This window comes from Peromyscus maniculatus, chromosome 9, assembly GCF_049852395.1.
Source record: "Peromyscus maniculatus bairdii isolate BWxNUB_F1_BW_parent chromosome 9, HU_Pman_BW_mat_3.1, whole genome shotgun sequence".
Taxonomy (NCBI): Eukaryota; Metazoa; Chordata; class Mammalia; order Rodentia; family Cricetidae; genus Peromyscus; species Peromyscus maniculatus.
Window position 1 is genome coordinate 58,201,346 of NC_134860.1, and position 22,940 is coordinate 58,224,285.

The following is a 22,940-nucleotide window of genomic DNA, read 5'->3' on the forward strand; positions in this document are numbered from 1 at the left end:
ATATATACATAAAATCTTAAAAAAACAACTGGGGTGCTTCTGGTAAAATTATCTTAAATCTATTGCTTGTCTTTAAAAAAAGGCTTCTGTTTTGTACAAATATAGTCTCTTGCCCCACTTTGTGGAGCTGGTGGGGATATAGATTGATTTTAGGGCCTTGTGCAAACTAGGAAACTCCCTTAGTTATATCCTGAGCCTCTTTTTACTTTTCATGTTGAGACAGGTTCTCATTATATTGCCCAGGCTGATCTTGACCCCTCTCTACAAGTCAGTCAGGCCTTCAATTTTCAATCCTCCTGCCTCAGACTTCCATGTATCTGAGTTCCCAGGCCTGCACCACCAGGCCTGGTGTTTGCCCATCTCAGCTCTGGAGAGCAAAGAGCAGTTGCAGGTCTGTAGACATCTTTGCCTTGGCTCCGAACCCTGGTCCTTCATTCGGCCACTCAATAGCATGCCGTTAGCCCTAACCCTCAGGTCATCCTGCTGCTCCTGCCCTCTGGCCAACCTGTGTGGTCCTTTTGATGGGATCCCTTGTAAGCTGCTCTCTCCCACCTGGAGAGGAAGTGGGGAGTCCTCAGTCCGTCTGGAGTTCACCTTGCCCGTTGGCTGCTTCAGGCTAACAGATGGCTCTAAGTGTCCTGCTTCCTTCCTCCACAGGTGATGACTTGGCACCCAGACGCCTTCCCCACACTGAAGGCCGCTTTGTCCCTTTCTCTTAAGCATCTAGGTCCCAAAGGAATGATAGCAATCCCAGTGTCCTCGGTCAGTTTTCTCCCTGGGGACTGAAGAATTCTTATGTAGATGAGTTACATTTGGCCTGTCTTAGAGGATGACAGCGATCTACTGGCTAAGCAGGCCACCTACTCCAACTCTTAGGCTCAGAGACCTGTGATTTTTTTCTAGATTGCTTGTTCTTCTCGATTGTGGTCTGAAGCAATTTCAGACTGACACAGTTACTTATATAGTAACCCACATATCTAGCCAGCATGGTGTGTGTGTGTGTGCGTGCATATGTTTAAAGAACTGAGACAGACTTCCAATTGTCCTCCAAAAGCTTTCAGAGAAATAACAAATGACTTCCTCTTTATAGTTCTTCATACCCTGTCTTTTGCAGGGATATGGGGCTCTCTTCCATCATGTCACATGGTCAATTAGAATTTCAGGAAATGGTCCAGAGAGATAACTCAGTAGGTAAGGATTCTTTCCACCAAGCCAGACGAACTGATTGTTGGGACCCCCATAGTAGAAGATGAAAACTTCCACAAATTGTCCTTCACGGTGGCACATGTGTGCCCCAACACACTACAAAAGAAATAAATATTTTGAAAAGAAAAATAATTTTTTTAAAAGGGATATTGAGAAAAGTCTGTCTCATATCCCTGTCTGTTCAGGAAGAGTCCTGTTAATCAGTGGAGAGAGCTGGCAGGGTTCGAACTCTGAGATCCACTGAACCCAATCTCAGTTGTCAGCATTTTTCATCAAATTGAATAAGGGCAATGTACTGCTCTGAACTCCACAGCCTAAACATGAACCATGGAAGCTGCCATGGCCAACAATGGAGTCTGCTTAATATAAGCAACACAGAAAATAAATACAAGAGAAGCAGGAAAAACTGGCGTTTGTATACGTATGTAAATAGTATATATAGTCAAACAATATTTAAGAACAGTGTTATTAAACATTATAAAACATAACATTTTTCCAAATCCTTCCCTATTTTGCTGATAAGCCCTTGATTAGGAAAAGTTACAATATTATTGGTCACCTTCAAAGATAGAACACAGGAAAGTACCCCAGACTGGGTTGTTCTCAGGAATGGAGTTTTCTTTGGCCCTGACCCCTGTCTGTTTTTTTCCTGTCCTATTGGGGAAGATGGCAAGTGGTTTATGGGGTGTTCATAGCCAGGGACAGGGTGGTCACAGCAGGGACAGACATACTTATCATACCCCTGAATGGAAGAGGAAGACAGAACCCAGGCCTCTAAGGCCCACTTGTAGAGGGACCAGGGCTTTCCAAGGGAAGTTCTCAGTCTTCTCAGGCTGTTGTGACCAGTTGTAGGCTGGACAATGACTTCTGTGACTTAAGCCCTATGTCGCTGGAGTGTGGGGTAAAAGCTTCACGGTTTCCCAAAGACCAGTGAACCCCCGCCCCAGGGGACTGCTGCCCTTTCGTGGCTGAGAGCTGCTAAAATTGCTCTTTGATGGCTGTTGCTTCTGTAACAGGAATCAGATCCACATGATCCGAATGCAGCATCAACCCCAAAACACACTTAGCACAGGACCCGACACAGGCGTGGACGGATCGGTATGGTGCCTCCTGGGCTTGATGCCCACACGTTAGGACCTATGTGAAGGACCTGAGAGAGACTGGAGGCTGCGTGAATTCCGAGACAGATGATAAAGGAAACAGCCTTGTTCTTTTGGGGCGTGGGCGAGCATATGTTGATGTCTGAAATTGGGCTCCTAGGATATGCCAGGCTAGAGCAGGAACCTGAGGTGGGTGAGAGTCGACGCACTGGGATCCGAAGCCCATAATTGCGAATTTCATTTTTTTTTTCTCTTTCTTTCAGCTCGAGTCTGTGATGAGGGCTCTTGCTACACAAAAACCTATGTGGCGCCCAGGGTATTATATAAGCCCTTGGCAGGAGGGGAGATAGTCCGGTCTGTGCGCTTCGGCCGCCGCAGTCGCAGCAGCCACGGCGCAGCAGCAGCGAGAGCCGAGAGCCGCTCAGGTTGATTTAGAACGCGGGTGACAGTGGCCTGGCGCGAGCCTGCGGCTGACGACAGCGGCTGATCCCGCTCGGTTTCCATGGAGACGGGCAGGAGCCGCGGCGGCGGCGGCGCGGCTGTCAGCGAGCGCGGCGACGCGCGCGCGGGGGTCTGCAGGAGGCAGGAGCAGGCCGGGGCCCTCGCCGCAGACATGGACTCGCATTGTGAGTGCGCCGCGGAGACGCCCGCCGCAGAGCCGCCGTCGGGGAAGATCAATAAGGCTGCGTTCAAGTTATTCAAGAAGAGGAAATCTGGGGGGACCATGCCCAGCATTTTTGGGGTCAAAAACAAAGGGGATGGGAAGAGCGCGGGGCCGACGGGGATGGTGAGAAGCAGGACCCACGACGGACTAGCGGAGGTACTGGTGCTGGAGGGCAGCAAGAAGGAGGAGCCGCCCGGCGGGGGCGATCACGGCGGGGCCCGGCCGAACCCCGGGCCCCCCAAAGCCGCCGGGCCTGGTCTGGGCTCTCTGGCCAGCAGCTCGGTGGCCAAGTCCCACAGCTTCTTCTCCCTGCTGAAAAAGAACGGGCGATCCGAGACCGGCAAGGGGGACCCTGCCGAGGCGAGCAAGGCTGGCGGCAAACAAAAGAGGGGGCTGAAAGGGATCTTCAGCAGCATGCGCTGGCACCGGAGGGACAAGCGCGGCAAGGAGGAGGAGGAGAAGGCGGCGCGCGCGGCGGGCCCGGGCAGCCTAGTCCTGCCCGGCTCGCTCACCGCCAGCCTGGAGTGCGTCAAGGAGGAGCCGCCCCGAGCCGCGCGCCGCCCGGACAGCCCGGGCCCGGACGCCCCGCGACACGCAGCAGGTGAGCCCGAAGGGGGAGAGCAGGCGCCCGCGTCCGCCGAGCGCGCCCCGGCGCGGACCTGCCTCGAGGCCGCGAGCCCCGCCGGCCCTGGCGACCAGAGCGCCCGGGGAGAGGACGCCGAGGGGCATTGGCGCGCGGAGAAGCCCGGGGCAGCCCTCGAGTCGGGAGCCGGCGAGGTCCAGGCGGCCGAGGATGCGTCCAGGACAGGTGACGTTCCGATAAAGACCGTCCCCCTTGTCGACTCCGAAGGTGGCAGCGGCCGGGCGTCTGCCGTCCCTGACCCTTCCTCTGTTGATCCACCCTCAGACCCGTCGGCAGATCGTATTTGTTTGATGTTTTCTGACGTGACTTCACTGAAAAGCTTTGACTCTCTTACAGGCTGTGGAGATATTATTGCAGACCCAGAAGAAGAGGCAGGCCCCAGCTGTGACAAGCATGCCCCCGGGCCAGGCAAGGCAGTGCTCTCTAAAAAGAACACCAGCGTGGTGGCCTACCAAGGAGGAGGGGAGGAGATGGCCAGCCCGGATGAGGTGGACGACACCTATCTCCCGGAATTCTGGGACATGTTGTCCCAGACTGAGGACCAAGGACAAGGGCCCCAAGAGGGCGCAGCGAAGGCTGCCACTGCTTCGGACACCAAACTGGCCCCTGAGACCTCCAATGATGCCCGGTGTGGGGAAGTAGTCAAGGACGTGTCCTCTGTCAAGCGCAGGAGGCTCCACAGGATCCCCGTTGAGGCTCAGCAGAAGGACGAGCCAAAGCACCCGGAGAAGGAGCATCAAGAAGGTGTCCCTAACAGCGACGAGGGCTACTGGGACTCCACCACTCCTGGTCCAGAAGAAGATAGCGCCAGCAGCAGTAAGAAGGCAGTCATCCCCAGGGATAGCGACAGTGGCGATGCTCTCTATGATCTCGACACTGAACCCGAAGGAAGCCCAGCTGCCCTTCCTGCCACAGAGGACCCACCCTGCTTGTCCCGGCTCAAGCCCGTGTCTCCAAGCACCATCACCTGTCCGCTGAGAACACCAGGCAGCTTGCTGAAGGACTCTAAAATCCCCATTAGCATCAAGCATCTCTCCAACCTCCCATCCAGCCATCCTGTGGTGCACCAGCAACCAGCCAGGAGTGAGATGCCCAGAACAAAAATCCCCGTTTCCAAAGTGCTGGTCCGCAGGGTCAGCAACCGGGGTTTGGCTGGGACCACTATCAGGGCAGCAGCATGCCATGACAGTGCCAAAAAGTTGTGAGGTCTCCAAGGCCAAGGAGGATGGATGTTCCGTGAGTTAAGGAATACAACTTTCCCCTGGAAACCACTGAAGGAAGTTTGCTTTCCCCAAAGCAAACCATTTAGGACCCACCCTTCTCCATATGGCCTAGAAGTCTTTGTTGGAGACAGGGACAGGGCACCCTGGAAGGGGGATGTTACACCTGGAGTTCAGATAAGTTCCTGGGAATTCTTTTCTAGCACTTTTTTTTTCTTTTAACTTTTAAAAAAATCTGGGTTTCTTCTTCTTTTCTTTAATTCATGGATCAGAAGTCGCCTTCCCTTGCTTTTGCAGAAAATAAAATTTAACCAAATCTAACAAATATATCACGCCAGGATATCGGGCTGTTCTAGAATCAAGAGGGCCTTGAGGAATCACTAACAACAGAATTCTTGCCTCTCTTTCCAGGAAAAAACAAAACAAAACAAAACAAAGACCCTTTGCTTATCACTGTGTGGGAAACACCTGCAAAGCTTAAAGATCCAAATAGCTATGTGATGAGAAGAGGGACTACTGGCTGGCAGAATCCCCCCGCCCCAACGTCCAGTTGCCAGACATACAAATAGGTAAAGATCTATCTCTACAAAAACAGAAAGGTTTTAGTTTGGCTGGTTCAGATCATTTGTTTGAGGAGAAATAAAAGGCTCATGATTAGTTTATGTGGTTTTTGTTTTGTTTGTGTATTTTTTGGGTCTACTCCTCCCTCTTGGGGCAAAAATTAGGATCAGGGAAAGATCTCACTAAATGCTAGTTACACAGTATTTTGTCATTTGTAAACGTCAACCTTCTTACATGTAGATAATGCATATTTTAACAGTTTGTCTCACGGTTAACATTTTACAACCCGTCAATGATATAGAATTTAGAGTCTGGTCTTATAGTTGGATATGATGACAAACCATTGTGGTTCTTTATGCACTGTAACCTGGGGCAGGGATGCTTTCGATTTATGAGGGTTCTTTGCATATATATATATATATATATATATATATATATATATATATATATATCCAATGCCCTTGAACAATGATCTGCCTGGCCTTGGTTAAGAGTCCATTTCTTAGCCCAAACCAGAGATTTTACCTTGTTTATAAAAATGTTGAATCCAACCATTTCCCCAAGGTTAGGAAGTCCAAAGTGAACATATCAAGAAATAATAGAAAAATACAAGTTTAAAGCGACTCATTTTACTTTTGCTATGTAAACCTATGCCTGAACAGGTGTATTCTTCATGTGACACTGGCAAACCTAAGTGTGTAAACATTCTACTAAATTACTTTTGAGAAATGGTTTGATTCGATATTTGCTCTCTAATATTTTAGCTGAAACTCTGATGCCTTGGCAGTTCGAACAATGCAGTGAAGGGGTTCCTCGAATGCTGTCAGTGTCTGCTGACTAAAAACTGATGTCCTCTGGAGGTGCAGTTAACTCAAAGGGCTAGAGCTTCTGCCAGGGGTGCTGTGGCACATCGGGAGGATGGCACATATCCCAGTGGCCCTGCATGTGTGTGAACGATATGAGCACAGTGTAATTTGAGTTCTAGAGAGATGATTAAGAAATGGTTTGCTATTTTGTGTTTTAAGATTTTAGTTATATTTTGTAAAAGAAAAAAAAGAAGCTAAATATATGAAAATTTATTTTAATAGTGTGAAGGAAGCAAAAATAAGTGGGCATCAAGGGAAACTTGATAAGGCATAAAGGAACATATTCCCATTTCCAATTTGTAGCAATTCCCTTAGAAGAGGGGGCAGAGGTCTGCTGTATCTCTTAGATTACCGACTTTTACTGTATTGTCTCAGGTCCTTGATGTTATCGCAAAGCAATGCTTTAATTTTTAATTTCCTTATATCTAGAGATGAGACCCTCCACGTACTCATCACCCTAAGCATTCTGGACTTTTTAATCAGATACTATACAAGCATCTCATACATGCTCAGGAATTCATCTGGATAAAAATTAACAGAAGACATCTCAAAATAGTTGGGATTTGGCAATATTTTGAAAATCACTTCTGCCCTTGAGAAAAGATTTTAAATCTGATTAATATTGATAGAAATATTTAGACCCAAAAATGCATTTGTTTTCCCCTAGAACCGGAGAGGACATGCATTTTACTTCTAGCAGGAAAACAAAGGCACTTTTTCCTTGTGCTTTTCCCTGCAAAGATCCTATTTACCTTTGCAGGACTCCATGGCTGGGTTTTGTTTGCACTTGTGCAGCTGTGTAGGGAAGGTAGCATATGAAGACTGGGTTCAGACAGTGTCAGAGTAATGGCAGGTGGTTGCTGACGCACCAGAAGCCCCTCCTTCAAGCCTTCCCAGCTTGGAGGTTTATTTCTGCAATCACCCACTATGCCATCCTCGCTTTATAAGTGAAGGAATATTTTAGCACTAGTTACCTTAATTTCCTCCTGGCAATTAACCAGTTACAAAAGACTTAAAGTGTTTTATTTATAAAATTCTTTTTACCACACTTCCCCCCACCCTGATTTTTCTCTTTTATGCTGCACATTTAAGAACAGCACCCGTGCCAGTCCAGTCAAGGACTTGGCACTTGGCAGTGGACTGAATGCCCTTAGCTGTTAGCAGTTAGGACAGTGGTCAGCCTTCTCCAAACACAGAAAAGGGATCAGAGTTGCTTTCTTGTGCCAAGGGTTACTTTGTCTTGCTTGTGTTTGCAAGAAATTCCTAGATTTTCATGCAACTGTTTATGAGTGTGTTATCTCACAGTCTTCTGAGAACTGGACAGGCTTCTTTGCTGACTCTTAGAGAAAGGTCAGACATGAGCAAGTGATGATTTCTTGGTATGTGCGGTTCTAAGGCCCATCGGATTGACACCCTTTGGGTAAAGAGCTGCCTGAGAGGAGAGAACAAACAGCTAAGTCAACTGTTGGGCAGGAATTTGTCAGTTTAATGGCTCTGAACAAAGACAGCCTGTCTTTAATATCTACAACACACACACACACACACACACACACACACACACACACACACACACACACACACACTACTCATTTAGTCCTGCCTTGGTTCTGCTGGCAGTGGCGGCTCTTATTCTCCTCCATCATGGAGTGGGAGACATTTCATTTACTTCAGCATTTCAAATAATCACAAGAGGAAATACATTTTTATGATTTCACATAACAACAATGCAATACAGATCATCAGGACTCCTCTGAGATTCATTTTTGCACAAAACTTATCTGCCCTATTGACATGCAAATATACATTCAGTGTTTAATCTGTGCAGACGACGTCTTGCCCGGCTTAGAGGGCTTACTCACTCATCTCAGTTCTTTTTCATTCATTGAAATTAATATGCCAAGTACCCTATGCTGACTCAATTGTCAAGGTCAAAGCCTATATCAGGTGTTAAGGTTTCTTTGACCAAACTTTCTAAGAGTTTGCACTTTTCACTCTTTCTCTGATCTATCTGGGGGAAGGTCTTTACTAAGAGCATTATCTGAAGAGGTTGGCTCTTGTGGTTTTATCTCCCTTTGTTTTCATCATAGTTACCTCCTGCCCTGGATAGTGAGAATACAACATTCTCCATGTTGTTGCTGGTCTTCTGGACCATGTTAGCAAGTTTTGCTCCCTCGTTGCTCTTTGTAAATGTCTTCCTTGCACTGAAAATGTGCGAACTTGGCTCTCTGGGCTGAGACATAAGCCAGTCAGTCACCTACACTCTGCTTCCCTCCCGAGTGCTAAAAAATATTAACACAAGAGTTTTCCCGTCGCCTCTCCTTGTCTCCAGGATGGCCAGTTAGAAGGCTCTGCATAAGGATCCAAACACCTCAGCTAACCTTGGTCTTATCCTTTCTCAGCCCACCAAGAAAGGACTCAATTATTCGTGTAAGCTCAGCCTTGGAAATTTTGATTCACTATGCAAAAAAAAAAAAAAAAAAAAACACGAGCCAGTGAGGGGTCAATAAGGTCTTAGCAGCGTGTCCCTTGTGTGGCAGAAGAGGACTGCTTAGGAGCACCTCAGGGTGCTTAGTGTGTGCTCGGAGTGGTCACTGGCTGTGTCACCTGCCTCTGCTCTCCAGCCTTCCAGTGGCTGTCAGTTCTAGAGTGCTTCTCTGCGCCTCCCACTCTGGAGATGGTTTGAAGGAAGCAGTTTGTGGCAATGATAGCCACTTAGAAAGAAAGGGATTGCTCCCCCTGCAGACAGATGAGCCTTCAAAAGGTGGTTTGGAATTGAACTAGGGAGAGGAGTTCTTCCTTGAGCGGAAATCAGGGAAGGTTAAAGTGTCACAAGTCCTCCAGCTGATGGACAGCAGCTTTTATGATATTGACTTGAACCCAACGCAATGCATATTTCCAGGATAGTACTATATCTAATACTTAACTGTGAAAATCCAGTTGGAGGCTTCCGTGTCGCTGTGCTGTTATCGGATCTTTTTTTTCCAATATTCTTTCAAACACTTTCATTTGACTCATCTCCCCTCTGCCTGTTTCGTATTTGTGCGTATTGCTTATAGCTTGTATGTTGGCGCAGAGTGGTGGTAAACCAAGTCCCACAGATGCTTCTAGAACTTCTGACAGTGGCCAGCGCTTGCTCAACTCTTCTGTGTGCCAGTAACTCCACTTTCTTAACAGCCACATGGGGTGACACTGTCTCCCCGATAGGACTTTACTTGAGACTTTTTGTTCTTTCTGACCCTTTCATTGTAGGCACCCCCCTCTCCCCCTCCCCCCGAGTCTCTTGGGCAGGGCTGCAACTGTTTAGTGTCCTGGTAACACCAGAACTCAGAGCTGCTGGAGTCATTGACCTCCCTTTGTGTCTAACAGGAAAAGCCGACTCACATCCAAGCTGATGAGGTTGGCTCCGTGTCTAAGACATTGGTGCTTTGGGTCACACACGAGGGAACCTGCAGCCCCCTGTTCCTCTGTGGTCCCACAGGCAAACAATTGGCTTCCTTCTCTTTGGCGCACCCTCTCCTTCCAGGGATTAACATGAAAAGTACCGACAGAAGTCTCTTCTGTTGTCATGGCAACACTTCTTCCCTGATAGGATTTTGGCCATTCCGGGCACGCTTCTTCACTCTCCTACCTTAAGCCTAGACTAGCCTTGTTTTGAGTATTCTGTGTTATTTTTATTGTAGTAAGAACATCCCGCATGAAGTCTGCCCTCTCCAGTTTTTACATGTGCAATACAGCACACAAGGGCTATAGGCACACGGCTTAGAGCAGACCTCTGGAACTTGTGCATACTGGAGTCATGGATATTTTATTGCTCACTGATCAGCCATGCCCCCTTCTCCAGCCCTGATAACCACCACTCTGTTGTTTGATTCTAGGAGCTGGACTGTTTTAAATACCTCAGAGCAGTGGGATCTGGTAGGTTTTGGGCTTTTGTGACTTGCTTATTTCACCGAGCATAGCGTCTCCCAGGTACAATGTCCACCTTGTCATATGTTAGGCGCTCTCCCTTTCTGGATGCCGATCCCATCGTGCTGCATGTCTACTGCATTTTACGTTTTTAGTCACCTGTCGGCAAACATGATACTATGTCTTGAGTACTGTGGATAATGCCCCAGTGTACATGAGGATGGACATAGCTTTTCAAGATCCTGACCTCTCAAGCCTTTCAGATCAATACCCCTAAGTGGAATTGCTGGGCCACACAGTAATTTTATTTTTAAGCCTTTGAGGACCTTTCCTCGCGCTGTGTTTCCCACAGCAGATGCATCATCTTACACCCCTAACATCAGTACCCAAGAGCCCAGTTTCTCCACCATCAACTAGTTGTCTGCTGTCTTCTTAAACGGGGAGCAGCTGAGTTATCCTTTGCCCTGGTCCAGCTCTGAATTCCAGATGCAAGTACCTGTGATCACAAGCTATCCATCCTGTTTCCTCAGTGGCCCTGGAATCTTGATCTACATTTTCTGATTCATTAATTCACTCAAGTGGCATTTACCTAGCATATCTTGTCATTTTGTGGTTAATTCTACTGACTTCCATAGGCTGGGTTTCCTGGAGTGTCAGAAATGGGACTCTCTACTTTGTTTTACGCCATTATCTTGATAGCTCACAAGAACCATGTAAGGCTTCTCTGGGCTCCATTTTCTGGAAGAAGAAACTGATTCTTGAGAAGTTTAAAGATTCTTGAGGCTTGAGTCACATTTTGAGTTAACAGGGACAGCATTTGAAACTGATCCCACAGCCCAGGCTTTAATTGGAGACTTTTTTTGGCCATCACACACCTTTTGAATTACTCATTTTAAGTGAGAAACTGATGGATCAAACTCCATTTTTATGATGGCAGTTGTTATTTAAATGATTCTTTCAATTAAAACTGAACTTGGTTTTTAAATAGCCATTGATGGCCTTCATAAAAATCTATGTTAACAAGTCTAAAAGGTTGATTCAGGGACAAGCAAGCTTTTTCCTATCTAGGTCAGTTAAAATTGGGGGTCATAGCCCCTATTTATTTAGATTGTACTTATGGGCTATAAACTCTTATCTCTGTTTTGCGAATAACACAGCCAGAAAAGCAATTTCAGTGGGGAATCCATTAGGCTTTGACCTTGTTTCCTTTATCTCTGATCCCAGAGAGATGCCTATCTCAGTATGTAGGGAAAATCAGTTTGAAATTGCATCAATATCACAACTAACAAGATTATTTTACTCATATACATGCTACCTACCTTTGGTCTGCTTTCCCCGTGATTCAGCGTCACGGGACATGGTGGGAGAATCAATGCTGGCCCTTCTTACCCTGTTGCATGGTAAGCTAGGAGGAGTCAGGAGGTGTATTTAATAATTAACTCTCTGACCTATATGAGACCTATAGATGCAGTCGTGGTGCCTGGTTCTTTGAGATGCATCCAGCTTTTCCCAGACATCTTCAAATCTGAGTCATTTAACAAAGCAAAGTAGAAATGCTAGAACACATGTGGTCCAGTAGCACAGGGGCGTGGAGGGTAAACACAGCACCATCCCTGTGTTCAATGTGCACAGCGCTGGTACCTGTGCTGCTGTGCCGCCTGCGGTAGCCAGGTGGAATTAATGAATGCTCTTCACTGCCTAGTAAAGAACAACCGAGCATTTCCATTGCTTCCAGAGTAAACTCAGCAGGGCTGATCTGATGGCTAGTGGTGGATTTAAGGAGAATATCAGTGAAAAGTGACTCTGACGATAAAGCCCTGTGGTTTTCACTCGTCCTCAGTGGCCCAGCAGGCCCCTGATTCCCAGGCAGCCTCCCAGTGTGGTAGAAGGAAGTGCAGGCCGTTTGGCAGCAATGGCTACGGAAGCCCAAGCAGAACCTCCTGGCGGGAGAGCCTCTGAGGACAGGGCTTGGCTGCATCACTTTTGTGCACAGGAGAAAAATCGCTGGTAATTGGTAGGTTTATATATATTATTTTTATAATAGAATGTTAATCCTCTGAAAAACATCAGAAAATTAGTCTCCTAGAAAGAACTCTATGCTTTCCAAACCTACTTCCAAGAAGGGTTCTAAACACCAGTAGGGTCCTTTATCCTTCACTACTCCGATGATCTAATGGGATAGATGAATCAATGTTTATATTTTTAAACCTGTAAATATTTTTATTTTGAATATTTTGTATATTTGTTGATATAATTCCATTTTGTGCATATGTACTATTGTGCATGTTGCTGGTTTTGATAGCCACTCTTTTAACAAATGTAAACAGGATGGACTAACCGGCTCTCTGCTTTCATTCATCTTACACTGAAAATACAATGTTGCCATTTTAACTGCTGTGTTTAAATTCCGTCAATAAATTCTGTTGCTCCTTTGCAGTTAAAGCAAATTCTGTTGGCTGTTATTTTTCCTGGATCAGTTTTTTTCCCCCCTAGACTTTAAATTTTGGGGACGTATACTAATGACAGCAAGGAATGTGTGTGTGTGAGCGCGTGCATGCGTGTGCGTGCGCACACATGAGGGCATGTGAGTGAGAGGTGTGTGTGATGTGTGCATGTGTGTGTATGTCTTTGATGTATCTGTGTGTGTGTGTGTGTGTGTGTGTGTGTGTGATATGCCTGTAATATGTGTGGTGATGTGTGATTCACATATGTGAGGTGTGTGCTTTGTGCGTGTGAGTGTGTAATGTGTGATCTGTATGTGTGACTGCAGTGTAAACACCAAAATGGGAGACCCCAGTTTCTTCCCACACTTTGTAAACAACTGAAAATTGATTGCTTCTGGCAGCTGCCTTTTGAAAACATGCTTGTTATCCTGTCCTGATTCCCCAACCCTTTGCTGGGGAACTCTCCCTGCCTGTAATCCCCTGTGAGACCAGCTAATCTGTGTGGCTCTTAGGGAAGAGTCAAAATAAGGTCACAGGTGTCTTTCCAGAGTTGTTTTCTGTGTACTTTGTGTTTGGTGGCAGATTTTCCGTTCCTGTATATTACAGACTCAAGTTCACAGAAGCTGTGTGAAGAAAATGAAGTTGTAGCGTTTTGTGTTTGAAAAATAAGAATGGGAGGCCATGTATGTTTTGAAGTATACCTCCTTTAAAATGGGCTTGTTTGTACCATGGATGCTTATAATTTTCTTTTTTCCTTTTTTTTTTTTTTTTTTGAGACAAGGTTTCTCTGTAGCTTTGGTGCCTGTCCTGGATCTTGCTCTGTAGACCAGGTTGGCCTCGAACTCACAGAGATCCACCTGGCTCTGCCTCCCAAGTGCTGGGATTAAAGGCGAGCGCCGCCGCCGCCGCCGCCGCCGCCGCCGCCGCCACCGCCGCCGCCGCCGCCGCCGCCGCCACCACCACCACCACTACCAGGCACAATTTTCTTAAATGACAAGAAAAGTTAATGTTTATCTGCAGAACATAACTCAGAAATCATTTCAAAGGAGAATGATTAGTCACAGTAAATATACAACAGGAGAGCAATAATGGTGGATGGCAGGTTTGCAAACATCCCTTATCTTCCTTCAGGCCCTCCCTTTCCTCTCCGCCCATTGTCTTCCATTCTCATCTTTTTCCTAGAAGTAATTTGGAAGGCATGTCCCTTCAATAAGGCAGTGAGGAATCTAGAGCTAAGACCAGACTTTCAAGCTTAGTGTAGCAAGCTTTCCTGGACCACCAACCAGCTCCCAACTCAAGACACAGAGACTTATCATCAATTACAAATGTTCGGCCTTATCTTAGGCCTGGCCCACTAGCTCTTATAACTTAATTTAACCTGTTTCTCTTCATCTACATTTTTGCCTTGGGGCTTTCTACCTTTCTCTCATTCTGTATGTTCTGCTTTTCCTGCTTCTTCCATGTCTGGCCAGCTGGGAAAAAAGAGGGAAAATCTCCCTCTCTTTCTCCCTCATTCTCTTCTCTCCTCTCTGGAGCCTAGATTCCTCCTATTTACTCTCTCTGCCCACCAGTCCCGCATATTTCTCTACTGCCTAACTATTGGTCGTTCAACTTTTTATTAGACCAATCAGGTACCTTAGGCAGGCAAGGTAAAACACCAACACATCTTTACATAGTTAAACACGTGCAGCATAAACAAATGCAACACACCTTTATGTAGTTAAAGTAATATGTCACAACATGTCAGAGCATGCAGAAGACAGATTCAGTCTGGGCCTATTAACTCACATTTGTCATCCTGGCACTCAGGATGCTGAGACAGGAGGATTACCAGAGTTCAAGGACAGCCTGGTAGACCAGCTAGAAAAAGAATAACAGAGTATACTTGCAGGTATATAAGTAAGAAGTACAGTGGAGGGAACCAAGAGATGGCTCAGTGGTTAGAAACTCTTGATGCTGTTGCAGAAGACCTGGGTTCAGTTCCCAGCATCCACACCAGGCAACTCACAACTGCCTTTAACTCAAGCTCTGGGAGAACCAATACCCTCTTCAGAACTTGGTGGGCACCTGCATGCATGTGCTGTACATACATTCAAGCATACACACATAGACATACATTAAAATGAATGAAAGTTTTAAAGAAGTACTGTTATAATGTCTGAAAATAATAAAACAAAGCAGAGCTACTTTAAAGTAGTCAACTATGACAAAAACTAGTTCTTTTGTAAAACATCTAACAACACTGACTAAGAAAAGAGAGTGTCTCGAAAGACATCTCACTGGTTAAGAGCACTGACTTCTAAAGGACCCGAACTCAATACCTAGCACCCACATGGCAGCTCATTGCAGTCTGTAACTCCAATTCTAGAAAATCTGACACCCTCTTCTGGTTCTGAAGACACAAGCATGCTCATGGTACACAGACATACATGAAGGCAAAACACCCATAAAATAAGAATAAATCAATCTTTGAAAAGAAATTTTACCATAAATTATTTTTAATTGAAAATAATTCATTATATAATATATTCTGATCACTCTTTGCCCTCCCTCAACTCCTCCCAGATCCTCCACACCCTTTCTCTCTTTCTCTCTCTCTTTAGAAAACAAACAGGCAAAGAAAAAAAAATAAAAAGGGACAAAGAAGCCGGGTGGTGGTGGCACATGACTTTAATCCCAGCACTTGGGAGGCAGAGGCAGGTGGATCTCTGTGAGTTCAAGGCCAGCCTGGGCTACAAAGCAAGTTCCAGGAAAAGACACAAAGCAACACAGAAAAACCCTGTCTCGAAAAGAACCAAAGAGAGAGAGAGAGAGAGAGAGAGAGAGAGAGAGAGAGAGAGAAACAAGAAACACACAACACAAAACAAAATCCATAAAAAACACACTTAGAGACCATACTATACAAGCAAAAGGCCAGTGAAACAAAACAAAAATGATCAAATAAATCAGAGGAGAGAAAAACTCTGCAAAACTACCATTGAGGTTTTTTTTTGTGCTGGCCATTTGCTGCAGGACATAGGACCCACTCCTAGTGTGGGTAATATGCCCAGTGAGAAGCCATTGGAGAAAACTAGTTTTTCACTTGCAAATGCCAGTCAGTTGGAGAGAGCTTCTGGGCTAGGGATGGGGGCTTGTGTCCACTGCGACTCTCACTTCTAAGACCCATGCAGACCCTGCGCATGCTGCCACAGTCTCTGTGAGTTCATATGTGAATCAGTCTTGGAAAAAAAAAATTTTTTTTAAAGAAAAAGAGGGAAAGATATAAAAATCAGAATGAGATGGTTGTGGGGAGATAAAGAATAATGGGAATCGGTCATAGTTATGGAAATGGTTTTAAAAATAAGCGTGGATAAAAAAATCTAAATGTGCACACTTGTACACACGTACACATAAAGCTGGACATGTCTGTAATCCCCATGCTCCTGTGGTGAAGTGGGAGGCGGAGACTGGGGAATGCCTGGAGGCCAGAGAGCCAGTTACCTTACACAGACTAGTATAAACAATGAGAATCTCTACAGGGAAGTAAGGGCTGACACCCAACCTGTGTCGCTGTGGCAGGAGTATGCGCCCCTTCTCTCTCTCTCTCTCTCTCTCTCTCTCTCTCTCTCTCTCTCTCTCTCTCTCTCTCACACACACACACACACACACACACACACACACACACACAAGATTTAAAAGGAAAAGAAAAAAATGGAACTTGTTTGTAAAGCTAACACTGGACCATAGCCAGGTTGGGCTTAACTCCAGAAATGTAAAGATGGCTTTCCATTTTAGAAACCCTGCTAGAACTCGCCGTTTAAAGAGACAGGAGGGGAACTGTGGTGGGTTTAAGCGGTGGTCACTGCCGGGAGGCCGCTCTTTTTCCCCTCAGCAGCTCCCTTGGCTGCCTCCCTCTCCCTGTGCTCCCACAGCAGCACGCTCTCAGGACAGTAAGTCGCTGTAATGTTGAAATGCTTTGCCTCACAACAACTTTAAAACAGCGGTTGCTTCCATTTCATCTGAATCTGAAATGCTATGCCATTCTTCAGCATAAAGGAAGGAAAAATACTGTCAATTAGAATTGTAGGATACCATTGATTAAAAGAGTCACCCGATTCCGAAGACAGAATTGTGAAATGGGTGACTTAGAAGGATGCATTTCTTCAAAACAGCGTGTGCGTGCGTGCGTGCGTGTGTGCGTGCGTGCGTGCGTGCGTGCATGTGTGTGTGTGTGTGTGTGTGTGTGTACGTGTTTGTATGTGTGAATGCACATGTATGTGGAAGTATACATGCAGCCTAGAGGACAACTGGGGTGTCACTCCTTGTACGCTGTCTTCCTTTTCGTTTGTTTTGAGATAGGTATCTCACTGGCCAAGAGATTGCCAAGCAGGCCAGAATGGCTGGCCAGCAAGCCCCAGCGTCTGCCCGTCTCCACCTTCCCAGCACCGGGATTACAAGTGTGTGCCCCCATGTCTAGCCTTTCTTTTCATTTCCTCTGTCTTAAATGTGGGTTCCTGAAGAAATGCATTTTAAATGTGGGCTCTTCTTTTGAAAATGTGGGATTGAACTGAAGTCCTCGTGTTTCTAAGGCCAGCCCATTGCTGACTGAACTATTTTCCTAGCTCCATTTGTTTGACTGGAATATTCTTCAGTATCTGGAGAGTCAAAGTTTCTGTAGGGAAAGATAGTTATTTATACATACTAAGTGGTCAGACGTTTGGAACAGCTTAAATTTAGTTCCTTCAGATCTTCAGGAAAATTGTGATCTACTTCTCATATAGCGTTGCACACTTGTCAGGACACAGGAAGACACAAGAGCATACACGTGGTTATTTTACATGCGTCTCACTTGCAAGCAAACGGTCTGCATGCTGGACACCTTGCCTTCCCAACGTGGCAGGCAAGCTTACAGTGACCACCTTGTCACCTTTCTCTGTCAGCTGCTGGTACCCCAGTATTTCCCAGAAGAGCCCAGTTTCTCACAGTCCCAAGTCTTGTGCCCTTTCCCAGATGGCGACGTGTTTGTAAGCAGCTCCCAGCTCCTGCTCTGGCCCTGGTGTCACACCTTGCTCTCTCAGCCTCTCAGATGTGCCGGAGGCCCAATGTGTTGACCATGCCCACCTTTATGTGCCTTTCTATGGGACCCAAGGGGATTTCTGCTTTTCTATAGTGGGTTTATAGTCCTATTGGCCAGCAAGAACAAGCCCAGTGTTTGGTTCAAGAAAAAAACTGGCCTTCTGATAGTGGCATTTGCCAGCCTGTAGATCTTTAAATCATGACGAAAGGTCTGTGTGCTCCCAGCTTAGGGGCTGGTACGTTTTAATTGATCATTTTGTTTCATATTACCATTACAGCTTTATCAGCCTTTTTATCTTATGGTTATAAACTGATACTCTCTTAGGGATTCGGGCAGAATAAAGTCTGGTCTTTGTGTCTGCTTTCTGAGAGAGAACCTGAAAGCTTTTGGAACTTCTCAGGAGCATCTGCCTGCTTGCTGGTGTGCCCTGAGGCCACACTGAGTTCACGAGTAACGATTTAGGATAAAGCTGGTTATGCCAGGAAGGGTGGAGCTTTGAGCCAAATGTCATCAGCTTGACCTTTTGACCTACAAACGCCAGGGAAGGAAAGAATTGATGCAGATTGAGTTCAGTGTCTCCCAAAGGCCCTTGTGTTAGGTATGGGCCCCAGCCATGATGCCACGGCTAGGTGGTGGATCCTCTAATAGGTAGGACATGGTGGGAAGACATGTGGTCACTGGGAGGAATGCCTTTGGGGGATATTGGGACTGGACTCCTATTTGTCTTTATGTCAGTTCCTCAGCCATGCCTGGGAACTTCCTTCAGGCCTGGGAAGGGAGCACCTGGATCTGCCTGCCTGTCTGGGAAGGGAGCACCTGGATCTGCCTGCGTGTCTGGGAAGGGAGCACCTAGATCTATCTGCAGGGCTGGGAAGGGAGCCCCTGAGTCTGCCTGCAGGGCTGGGAAGGGAGCACCTGGATCTGCCTGCAGGGCTGGGAAGGGAGCACCTGGATCTGCCTGCAGGGCTGGGAAGGGAGCCCCTGAGTCTGCCTGCAGGGCTGGGAAGGGAGCACCTGGATCTGCCTGCAGGGCTGGGAAGGGAGCACCTGGATCTGCCTGCAGGGCTGGGAAGGGAGCACCTGGATCTACCTGCAGGGCTGGGAAGGGAGCACCTAGATCTGACTGCAGTGCTGGGAAGGGAGCACCTGGGTCTGCCTGCAGACCTGTGAAGGGAGCACCTGGATTGTGGGGACTCACAGAGGTTTCCTAGTGAGATCTGAGCTTGCTTTACCCAGCAGGGCTGCATTAGGGGATGGCTTAACCAGGTGTTTGGAAGGGTCTGCACTTGGCTGTGCTAGGGTAGGTCTTTGGCCCCGCCCCTTGGCATTCCTATAAAAGGCCCTTTTGAAGAGACGAAAGGAAGGGGCTGGTGGATATTGATCCAGGCCCTCCAGAAGCTATGCTGTGTTTTTGTCTTCTGCATACTATCTTTCTATCCAAATATTTCTTTTTTTAAAAAACATTTATTTATTTATGATGTATACAGTGAGTGTTTGGCCTGCAGATCTCATTGTAGATGGCTGTGAGCCATCATGTGGTTGCTGGGAATTGAACTCAGGACCTCTGAAAGAACAGCCAGTGCTCTTAACCTCTGAGCCATCTCTCCAGCCCTATCCAAATATTTCTTATCCCTCTCTCCTTAAGAGTACTCTGGAAAAAAAGTGGGAGCTGACCTCCCACACTGGGTCTACCTGCAGGACTGGGAAGGAAGCACCTGGAACTTCCTGCAGGGGTGGCTTATAGGGCTGGGAAGGGCAAGCAGGGTGACACAGCACTTGAAAACCTTCTTCTGCCTCAAGCCAGGACAGGGAGCAGGGAGGTGGGGCTGGTGGTGGAGTCTGTGTGGGAAACATCTAAGGAAGAGGGTCTTTGCAGCCTGCATTGAGGTGGAGATAAGGGGGCCTCACCTGAGTCTCTGACTTCATGTGTATGGACCACACTCTGCACCACACTCTGCTGGTGTGTGGGCTGGTACTCTGAAACATCTGAGAAATGCAGAGCAAAGAGTCTCCACTGTAAAAGCTCAGCATCAAAGCATCCAACTGAATTCAAAACCCATTTGCCCTCATCATAAGAACCGCCACGAAGAAGGAGAGAGCAGAGCTGCTCGAGTCTTTAAACCTAATTTCAACTGTTATAAATGTTTGAAAGGTTTGCAAAGTGGTTTTCAGTATCTTATCACCCACTTGTGTGAGCATGTTTTCTCCTCAAACTTTATAGGTAGGCCACATTAAAGTCTTCCTGGGAACTTCCTATTTTGCTCTTCATTTTGAGATTTTCTTTGTTTTGAGACAGTGTCATTTTATAGTCCAGGCTGATCTCAAACTCACCACAATCCTCTTACCTCGCCTTCCAAGTGCTAGGGTTATGGGTGTTAGCCACAATGCCTGTCTGGTATCTGTTCTTCCTAAATTACACGACACAATTTAAAGAACATGCAATGCCACTTGCTAAACCACATGCCCATCCACAGACCACATCACAATTACTTTTTAAAAAATTTAAAAAAAAAAGACCAACTACATGACAGTGGCCTATTATAAAATTATAATGGAACTGAAAAGGCCCTGTTGTCATAGCACTTAGAACGATGTGGCAAAGTGTGTGTGGTGACGATGATGGACACAGACCTGCCCATTACAAGCGCAGTGCACACGGCCGTGGGGAGTACATGCTACTCGACAAGGACAACTGTGACTGTAACGGGTTTGTGTGTTTGCTGCACACACTTTTTGTTGTGTTTCAGAACTCTCACCTTCTCCCCCTGAAAAATAAAGCTTACTGTAGACATGAGACAGCATCTTTACCAATGTCTTGATTACACTGAGAGTCTCCACTGAGTAACCCACTGAGTCCACTTGAGACACGGGTTCGGGGAGACCTCCTTCTGCGTCTTTTGTGAGGGGTATTGGGGAAAGGGCCCTATGCTTGCCGGGGTTGCGTACTTACATAACTGGAAATTGCCATTCACTCTCTAATCTTGCAGTGGGAGTCTGACACGGAGGGAAAGCTGGTGAGCAGGGCTGGGAAGGGCAAAGAGGTTCTGGACATCAAAGCCCAGTGCTCAAGCTCTCAAGCTTCCTAAAGCTGGCACCATTCTCAGAGTTGCTGCCTGTTTGAACCAATGAATAAAGTGATCTCACACCATCTTACACCTGTCAGGATGGCTAAGATCAAAAACACTGATGACAGCTTATGTTGGAGAGGATGTGGAGCAAGGGGAACACTCCTCCACTGTTGGTGGGAGTGCAAACTGGGACAGCCTCTTTGGAAATCAGTATCTCAGTTTCTCAGAAAATTGGGAATCAATCTTCCTCAAGACCCAGCTACACCACTCTTGGGCAGATACCCAAGGAATGCTCAATAATACAAGGACATATACTCAACTATGTTCATAGCAGCATTATTCGTAATAGCCAGAACCTGGAAACAACCTAGATGCCCTTCAACTGAAGAATGGATAAAGAAAATGTGGCACATATACTATTACTCATCTGTTAAAAACAATGATATCATGAAATTTGCAGGCAAATGGATGGAACTAGAAAATATCATCCTGAGTGAGGTAACTCAGACTCAGAAGGACAAACATGGTATGTACTCACTCATAAGTGGATACTAGATATAAAGCAAAGGATAACCAGACTACAACCCACACCTCCAGAGAAGCTAGCTAACAAAGAAGACCCTAAGAGGGATGCATAGATGGCCCAGCGAAGGAGAAATTGATGAGATTCACATGAGCAAACTAGGAGTGAGGGGGGTAATAGAGAGCAAGGGATGGGGGATGAGAACATAGTGGGGAGCAAGGGAAGAGATACCATGAAAACTGAAGACATCATGGGAACAGGGGGAAACAGGGTGCTAGGGAAGTTCCCAGGAATTGTCATCAAAGAGCCTTCATCCAGTAACTGATGGAAGCAGATGCAGAGATCCACAGCCAGGCACCAGACCAAGCTCCATCCAATTGATGAGAGAGAGGAGGGATTCTATGAGCAAGGAACATCAAGATCATGATGGGAAAACGCACAGAGACAACCAGCCAAACTAGTGGAAACTCATGAACTGTAGATCAATAGTGGTGGATCCCCCATGGGACTGGACTAGGTCCTCTGGATAGGCAAAACAGTTGTTTAGCTTAAACTGTTTAGGGGACCCCCAGGCAGTGGGATCGGGATCTGTCCCTGGTGCATGAGTGGGCTTTTTGGAGCCTAGTGCCTATGGTGGGACACCTTGAGCAGCCTTGGTTTAGGGGGGAGGACCTTGGACCTTCCTCAACTGAATGAACCAGGCTCTGCTGAGTCCCCACAAGAGACCTTGCCTTGGAGGAGGTGGGAATGGGGGAGGTGGGCTGGGGAAGACAGCTGGGGGGTGGGAGGAGGGAGGAGGGAGGAAAAGGGGATCTGTGGTTGGTATGTAAAAAGAATAGAAAATTTCTTAATAATAAAAATAAAAATAAAATGATCTCAGGGTTGAGGAGATGGCTGTTTTTGTGTGTGGGTTCTTTCCCAGCACACACAGGGTGGCTCACTACATCTGTAATTCTGGTTCCATGGGATCTCAAGACCTCTTTCGGCCTCTAAGAGCACCAGGCACACACATGGTGCATAGATATATATGCAGGCAAAACATCCTTACAACACACAATAAAATTAAATCTTTTTTTTAAAAAGAAAGAAAGAAAAGGTGATATAACGTGTGCTTTCCAGTACTTGTACAAACCTTCCTTCCTGAGGCCTTTGGGACATTAGCATGTGAAACTCGGTTCTTGAGCTTTGGTCTCTGAATTTTGTCTACAGATATGATGCTCACTGTTGATTGCCAACAGGATCTGAAATCACCCAGGAGACGCACTTCCAGGCACACTTGTGAAGGATCATACAGATTAAATAAACCTCTGATCACATGTGTGAGGAATTGTCTGGATTGGGTTAAATGAAGGGAGAAGACCCACTCCAGTGGTGGGCAGCACTATTCCCTAGCTCAGGTCCTAGCCTACACAACAAAGAGGACTATCTGAGCACCCGTGGATGGAGGTTCTCGGCAGCCCGACTGTGAGTCCAATGTGCCCGGCTCTCTCATACTCCCACTGCCAGGACGTCTGGGTCATGATGTACTGTACTCCAAGAACTATAACCTAAATAATTAAACCGGTTTCCCTGAAATTGTCTTTGTCAGGAGAAAGTAACTACCGCAAGCCTGTGGTTACACAGCCAATTGATGTTTACAGCCCTTTATCAGGTAAAGTGTTAGGGTTTACATTGGAAATGTGC

General features: G+C 46.5%; 1 protein-coding gene across 3 annotated transcripts; it reads left to right on the forward strand.

Moving 5' to 3' along the window:
• Positions 1-1,115: 1,115 nt before the first annotated feature.
• Amer2 (APC membrane recruitment protein 2) lies at positions 1,116-5,495 on the forward strand. 3 transcript variants are annotated; one of them, XM_076545134.1, is made up of 3 exons: positions 2,141-2,304; positions 2,570-3,571; positions 3,950-5,495. In XM_076545134.1, the coding sequence occupies exons 2-3, from the start codon at positions 2,809-2,811 to the stop codon at positions 4,816-4,818; spliced, it is 1,632 nt and encodes a 543-aa protein (XP_076401249.1). In that variant the 5' UTR covers positions 2,141-2,304; positions 2,570-2,808; the 3' UTR covers positions 4,819-5,495. The 3 variants fall into 3 exon arrangements, with proteins under 3 accessions (XP_042140898.1, XP_042140900.1, XP_076401249.1); XM_042284964.2 differs by lacking the exon at positions 2,141-2,304 and adding an exon at positions 1,116-1,191 and having other exon boundaries at positions 2,570-5,495; XM_042284966.2 differs by having other exon boundaries at positions 2,138-2,304; positions 2,570-5,495.
• Positions 5,496-22,940: the final 17,445 nt, after the last annotated feature.